Source organism: Engraulis encrasicolus, chromosome 1 (genome assembly GCF_034702125.1).
Source record: "Engraulis encrasicolus isolate BLACKSEA-1 chromosome 1, IST_EnEncr_1.0, whole genome shotgun sequence".
In the NCBI taxonomy this organism is placed as follows: Eukaryota; Metazoa; Chordata; class Actinopteri; order Clupeiformes; family Engraulidae; genus Engraulis; species Engraulis encrasicolus.
In genome coordinates, this window is record NC_085857.1 from 15,528,414 (window position 1) to 15,535,913 (window position 7,500).

A 7,500-nucleotide genomic window follows, 5' to 3' on the forward strand; every position below is an offset into this window, starting at 1 on the left:
GGGGGGAATGGAAGAAAGGGAACTGCTGAGGGGGAAGAGATGGAGAGAGGAATCGATTGAAGGAAGTGGGGGAGGGAGCCTTTAGGGAGAGAGAGAGAGAGAGAGAGAGAGAGAGAGAGAGAGAGAGAGAGAGAGAGAGAGAGAGAGAGAGAGAGAGAGAGAGAGAGAGAGAGAGAGGAGAAGGGGGGATAAAGGTATAGGGAACAGAACAGAGGAGGTGTGAGAGAAATGGGCGGGACCTTCCTGTCTGTGTCCGGCTCTGATTGGACAGTGAAGTGTCATAAGGCAGATCCGAGGGCTGTGATTGGGTGAGCATCTCTTGGGATTCCGCAGGGTGGGGCAACCGAGAAGCGTGAGGGGAGAGAGAGAGAGAGAGAGAGAGAGAGAGAGAGAGAGAGAGAGAGAGAGAGAGAGAGAGAGAGAGAGAGAGAGAGAGAGAAATAGTGAGAGAATAAAAATCATGAGAGTGTGAGAGATCGTGATACAGTGAGAGGAAGCAGTGTCATCAGAGTCAAAGAGTTCAAGGGAACAACTAAACGTAGGGTCAATTATGTAACAGCCCTATTAATGTTCGTAAGTCATCGGGTCACTGTCAAATATACATTTTATATCATATGAGTAATAATGTGAAGTATTATTAATAAGTCAATATTTCATAAAACAGTTATCTCATCGCCACATTTTTCCTTTTTTTCTTATTAATGGGATCAAGTGGCACTTCTATTCTTGCATTATAGAGGGTAGCCATTTTAATTATTAATGAAGTATTTTTCTATGCCACCGAGATTCGATCAATTACAAACAATAGCAAACATTCACCTCATTTTCACATTACATCAGAACTAGATTCGTGTTTTGTGTTGTGGGGAGGTTGTGTTCACTTCCATCATTTGACAGTTTGGTTTTCATTTTTAATACTACTGCAGGCATACACAGGGCCATCAGAAAAATCACATTCTATTCTATTCTATTCTGTGGTATTATATTGTATTCTATTGTATTCTATTCTATTGTATTCTATTCGATTCTATTCTATTCTATTCTATTATACTCTATTCTATTCTTTTCTATTCTAGTCTATTCTAGTCTATTCTGTACCACATCTACCATAACATTGTAATATAGGCCTACAGTATTATTACTGTCTATCTATACAGCAATTTTTCTTTTGCATTGTGTGAATTCACTTTCATCTTGCCAAGCTGTGGATCGTGTCTGAGAATCTGAGAACACTCCCTTGTGATTTATGGCTCTCATAATAATAATGATAATGGTGAGCGGGCTGTGATACACCATAATCCCTATTTAATTACACGTTACACATCACACGGCGTGCAATAAATCCCTGTAGGGGTGAACAAATGCTTTCAACATTATGAGCACGTTAATATAGGCCTACCCTGGATAACATAGGCCAAGGAGAAGAATGTTTGTGAATAGGCTACAGTTAATATATGTAGGCCTACATACAGTAAGCCCGGCGTAATTCTGGGTACTGAAAGTGTTTTTAAGCAAATGGCTGTCTTTAAACAATGTTTGTTTTTAACATTTTCTATAACAAGTAATCCCTTCATACATCCTTGCAGTCATTCATTTATCCATCATCCCCCATCCATCCATCCATACATCCATCCATCCATCCATTCATCCATCCATCCATCCATCCATCCATCCATCCATCCATCCATCCATTCATCCGTCTGACCATCCATCCATCCCCCATCCATCCATCCATCCATCCATCCATCCATCCATCCATCCATCCATCCATCCATCCATCCATCCATCCATCCATCCATCCATCCATCCATCCATCCATCCATTCATTCATCCATTCATTCATTTATTCATTCATTCATTAATTCAATCAATCATCCAGTCGCTTGCTTTATCAAACAAGTCATTCTGAGATGAGTTGAGGCGAAATGAGTATAGATGTCTGCCTGTAGCCCATTTGTGGGTTCATGAAGTCCTATTGATTGAAGTGAATTTATTACTAGTATTAGTAGACCACTGAAGCCTTGATTGCAATAGGAAATGACTTGAGATTGATGTATGTAAGACCAAAAAAAAAACAAAAAACAAAACACACACAGCATATATTGCTCAATAAATAGGCAAGACAACATATTGAGTATAATACACATGGGGTATGGTTCCCATTCTTTGTTCAATAAAGTAGTGAAAAAGCAGAAGTCTGAGACAGATCCTCTTGTTTTGACATATGTGTAGTATTATACATAGGTGCATGGAAATGTACACCATTGCCTTCACCCTGGTGTGAAGGTGCACTGTCTGGTATATTTCAGACACACCTGTTTGTCTTTTTGTCATTTACCCTTCACTGTGTATTTATTAGTGGCTAGTAAAGTTTTACATTACATAAATTGAATATGAAGAGCTCTTTTCCAAAACGCTATATCCACCATTTCTGAATTTTTGCATTTTAATATTGTAATTTACCGTTAAGAAGTCCTATCATCTATGTGTGAATTCTTGCCATTCAAATATTTGGAGAACATACTTTTTAAACCGCTATAAAAATGCATTTTACAATGCAATTCAATGGAATGCCCAATACAAAAATGTCAATTTCCCAACAGTCTATAAAATGGATATATGGCATTTTGGAAAATAGCTCTTCATATCCATCCCTCCCCTCCCATACAGCAGTGAACGTGCCTTCAAATGGTACTCATCCATCATCCAAATAGGATGCCTCTCAGATGTTACGTCACACTGCATTACCACAAGGTCCCATCAGATGGCGATATTGAGCTATGCTGGCCAGAGACAGCGTTGATGCAGGGTTATGGTAGCCTAAGCCTTCCTCACTAGACCTTCTATCCATACAGATGGAAGATTTGACAAGAGGTGACATGGCAATTTGGGGCAGCACTGGAAACGCGCGGCCTCCAGCACCTCCTCAGTCAATGCAAATGAATGAGGGAGCACGCCCCCCCCCCCCCTTTGTCAAAAAATGGCCTAAAACAGTGTGAATATGAAGTGATATATTAGGCCTAATCAAGGACCAGATTTAAAATGTCGGGCTAAATATCTAATATTGGCAGAGGACGCGCTCAACTTCTTGGAAAAACGAAAGTCTTTGGGTGCGAGATAAAAAGCGTCAACTTCAGGAAGAAAAATCCGCACTCACAAACTGCGTCTCATTATTTATTTATATTACCACCATGTCCAAAAAGCAAACGCGTTTCGGCTAACAAGCCTTCATCAGTGCGTGGTACCACGCACTGATGAAGGCTTGTTAGCCGAAACGCGTTGCTCAGGGTTCCTCACTTCCTCAGTCATAGAGGAGGTTAAGGGAGAGCACTGATTAATTACTCGCCCCACCAACATGGAGGATCAGGAGTTGAACTGGTAACCTTTGGGCTGCATGTCTGACGCCCTAACCGTTTACCCACGACTGCCCTTTACACAGTACAGACATTTCCATCGACAGACTACACAAGGACAATCGTTGAAATGTGCTGCTAAATATCTGCCTAACTAATATGAACTGGTTTTGAAATACATTTGACTCATAGTGTATGATTTAAAGTAGATATTTAGCCCATTATTTATTTATATTACCACCATGTCCAAAAAGCAAACGCGTTTCGGCTAACAAGCCTTCATCAGTGCGATTTAGCAGCACATTTCAACGATTGTCCTTGTGTAGTCTGTCGATGGAAATGTCTGTACTGTGTAAAGGGCAGTCGTGGGTAAACGGTTAGGGCGTCAGACATGCAGCCCAAAGGTTACCAGTTCAACTCCTGATCCTCCATGTTGGTGGGGCAAGTAATTAATCAGTGCTCTCCCTTAACCTCCTCTATGACTAAGGAACTCTGAGCATGGTGCTGTCCCGCCGCGCTCTGTATTCAGGTTCCAATTCAGTGGCATGTGTCATCTGAAATGTGCGCTTGTCATATTATTTGTGCTTGCTTGTGTTTGTGTGGTTTACCTGTGTCTGGAGCAGGGATTAAAATTAACGTCGTCCCGTCCAAAAAGCACCGGTACACCTCCAGTCAGTGATAAGCCTACTTTAACCATGTTTCAATATAACACAGTAACCAGTGGACAGACATTTGTCTTTAGGACGGACCGTCCATCTTTTCAGTGCCTTGTCCAATGTCCGGCACAGCATTAAGCTAGACACCTGGTTGATTAAAATGCTTTAAAATGCATGAAATAGCATCTAAGAAACGCACATTTTCTCGGGACGTTTCGGGTCGGTTCACAATGATTTCGGGACGGTTCTGGGACGGTTGTGAAAAAAGTAAATTTTAATCCCTGGTCTGGAGACAGTACACACGTACAGTCAGGGCCGCAGACAGCTTTGGTTGGACACAGAACAAAGTCATCTGAAAAAGGCCCCCCCTTTCAGCATATGCAATGGCATGAGAACCCAATTCTGGGCCCCCTCTCTTCCTGGGCCTGGGACAACTGATCCCATTTGCCCCCTGCTGTCGGCTGCCTTGCGTACAGTACAGTGACAACAGTAATGTGGCTTTGGAGGAAGGAATGTTCACACATGTTTCAGGTACATTTGCCCTCTCATTTGACTCCAGACAAACACACATAGTTTGGGCCAGGTATACAGTGAGCCTACGTGGCCAATGATCTTGTTGAATATGCGTAAGTGCACTTGACAACGAAACTAATTCAGACTCGTAGCTCTCTTACGTAAATATTCACTTTGCATTTGCAATACATTTTAGTCATCACTTCGTATTGAATCACATTTTGAGTCAGACTGCACATACTTGTCAAGTTGTACTTAGTTTACTTACTAAATTTCAATAAATGGACCTTTTTAGATGCAAACCTTACTGTACTTTGGTCATAATAGTAGGCTAAATATTAGCTCATTACTTTGTAAATATTCATGAAAATATACAGTAGGCAATAGGCAGCACAGTTTCAATGAGCAGCATAGTTGCAATACCGACTACGACCACCATCTTACACAGTGCACCTTTAAGCCTCCAGTACAGTGTATGTGCGTATGACGCTTCCTAGGAATGTTCACACATGTTTCAGTGACATTTGCCCTCTCATTTCACACCAGGCAGACACACATAATTTTGGCCTTGTATACGTAACTGTACTTGTCCAGTGCAAGCCTTTCTGCTTCTCTCATGTAAATTATGTTAGTTGTCACTTTGACTCCGGACGCACATACCAGTAGTTCTGACCTGTACATTTTGTACAGTTTTAGTTTTCTACTGTACGTTACTGGGGGTCAGCCGTGGCCTAATGTTTAGGGAAGGTGGTCTTAAGACCGGAGGGTTGCAGGTTTGAATCCCACCCTTACCTCTCCTTACATCTTCTCCGTCCATGGCTGAAGTGCTCTTGAGGAAGGCATCTAACCCCCCACATTGCTCCAGGGGGACTGTGACCAATATCGTGTAAACTGTTTGTCAGTCGCTTTGGATAAAAGTGCCAGCTGTGGAATAAAGTGTAATATAATGTAACTGTTCTCATACTGTAGGCCTATGTAAGTTCAGTTGTCACTTGGTTTTGAGTCAGGATTTCAGAATATGACAATTCTGTGTGCTTGTGTGATTTAGCCTGTGTGAGGAGATAGAGCATACCGTATGAGGGGTAAGAGTAATGCAGAATAGAATAGAATAGAATAGAATAGAATAGAATAGAATAGAATAGAATAGAATAATGTGTGTAGGCTACGTATGTGGTTTAAGAGGAATGTTCACACGAGTTTGGGCTGAATTTGCCTTCTCATTTCAAACACAGACACACATAACACACACACACACACACACACACACACACACACACACACACACACACACACACACACACACACACACACACACACACACACACACACACACACACACACACACACACGCACACATGCATGCACACACACACATACTATTTTCGAGCTGGCTTTTTTGGCTGTCTCTCATCTTTGGGTTGTGTTGTGCAGCAGGCCTAATTGCAGATATGCAGTTGGGAGGCAGAGCGAAAACACACACCCTACTCCTCCAACTGTAAATACTTACACACTTTTTTTTTGTTAAAGGGTTAAGCAACACAGGGGAACACTTATCTTATACCACAAAATTAGCTATGGTTTTAAAGGCATTTCACACAGCACAGTATGCACGCACACACGCACGCTCTAAGACACACACACACACACACACACACACACACACACACACACACACACACACACACACACACACACACACACACACACACACACACACACACACACACACACACACACACACACACCAGCATGGATTCCTATCTGATAAATGTAAGGCAAAAACCAAAATGATGTCTACATGTTGATACAGTACATTGTCAGAGGTGCAAAAATATGTACCAAAGTCTAGTCAAACAAAGTAAGACGTTCTTTAGATGACTGTCTGCCATGTTCTGTCTGGGGCAATTGTTTCAAATGCTTTCTGCATTGCACCAGACATAAAAACAAACATTGGTTCAATTATTCAATTTGCAAAACAGATTTGGGAACAGAGTTCCACCAAAAGGCATTGGCCTACATCTAGGAACTTGTCAGGAACAATTTTCCAGCAGATATCGTCAACACAACCCCGTGGCTCAGATGTCTTTAGATATCTTTAGATGATCGCAGAGGACAATTCCACCAAACACTGGCGTCTAAGTTCTAAACACAAAAAGGTATATCGAACAACAATTCCAAAGTCATGTCGTTTTACTGCAAAACCTCTAGAGATGCAAAGATGGTCTGTGTACCATGAAAAAAAGCATCGCTCTGCGCCATCTGCGCCCAGAACAGTTTCAGAGGGACCCAAAGATTTTGAAGACCCCTCCCTCTCAAACCCCGCCTTTCCCCCAAAACCTATGGATTCTCCCTATGGCTTTCACTCCTCACTACCCCTACATTTGGCCCACGGTCGGGTAACCTTGTGGAGCACCGCTCACTGGTCTCCGCTCAGACACAGCAACCGGTGGAGATAAAAGAAAGGCGTAGCAAGAAAGGAAAGTTTTTTTTCTCCTCTCAATTCACAGTTCACACCACCAACATGGGTTTGGTCCAAGTAGGATGTCTCGCCTGGATACACCTGGCTCTTGCACTGACAGTGAGCGGTTTAAGTAAAACAGAACTTTTCGACTACGGGGTTCAGCACGGGGATCAATTCCTGAGCTCGGGACCTGACCAGACCGTGGAGCTCGCGCTGGACCAGACGCTTTTCTTCTTCAAGAATTCTTACGACACCATTTACGTGAGTTTGGCGTGTTTTTTTCTTACTTCGTTTGAATGCATGCTTGTTGTGAAGTTATACATGGTGTTTGTCACATTGTATGTTGTACCTTAGAACAATCAGCTCAGGGTACATCACCAATGAATGAACGAAGCTGGGTCCCTGCCGTGTGCACGCGCGCGCACGGACACTATCCAAGCACGCGCTCTGCAAGAATTTAAAGAAAGTTTCACCACAAACCCACTTTTCGTTATTGATTTGTAGTCAAGCCTAACCT

General features: G+C 42.4%; 2 protein-coding genes across 2 annotated transcripts in view; one reads left to right on the forward strand and one right to left on the reverse strand.

The window, feature by feature from the left end:
* gpr137bb (G protein-coupled receptor 137Bb) overlaps nucleotides 1–4,050 on the reverse strand; it is a 31,219-nt gene extending 27,169 nt beyond the window's left edge. Inside the window, exons 1-2 of the mRNA XM_063207749.1 lie at nucleotides 4,042–4,050; nucleotides 3,030–3,084 (exon numbers count right to left, since the gene is read on the reverse strand). Coding sequence (XP_063063819.1) covers nucleotides 3,030–3,084; nucleotides 4,042–4,050 — 64 coding nt within the window. The remainder of the gene's footprint in view (nucleotides 1–3,029; nucleotides 3,085–4,041) is intronic.
* A 2,858-nt stretch (nucleotides 4,051–6,908) lies between these two features.
* Nucleotides 6,909–7,500, forward strand: part of LOC134448251 (nidogen-1-like) — a 115,381-nt gene continuing 114,789 nt past the window's right edge. The window contains exon 1 of the mRNA XM_063197951.1: nucleotides 6,909–7,244. Within this exon, the coding sequence (XP_063054021.1) occupies nucleotides 7,044–7,244 (201 nt within the window). The 5' untranslated portion in view covers nucleotides 6,909–7,043. The remainder of the gene's footprint in view (nucleotides 7,245–7,500) is intronic.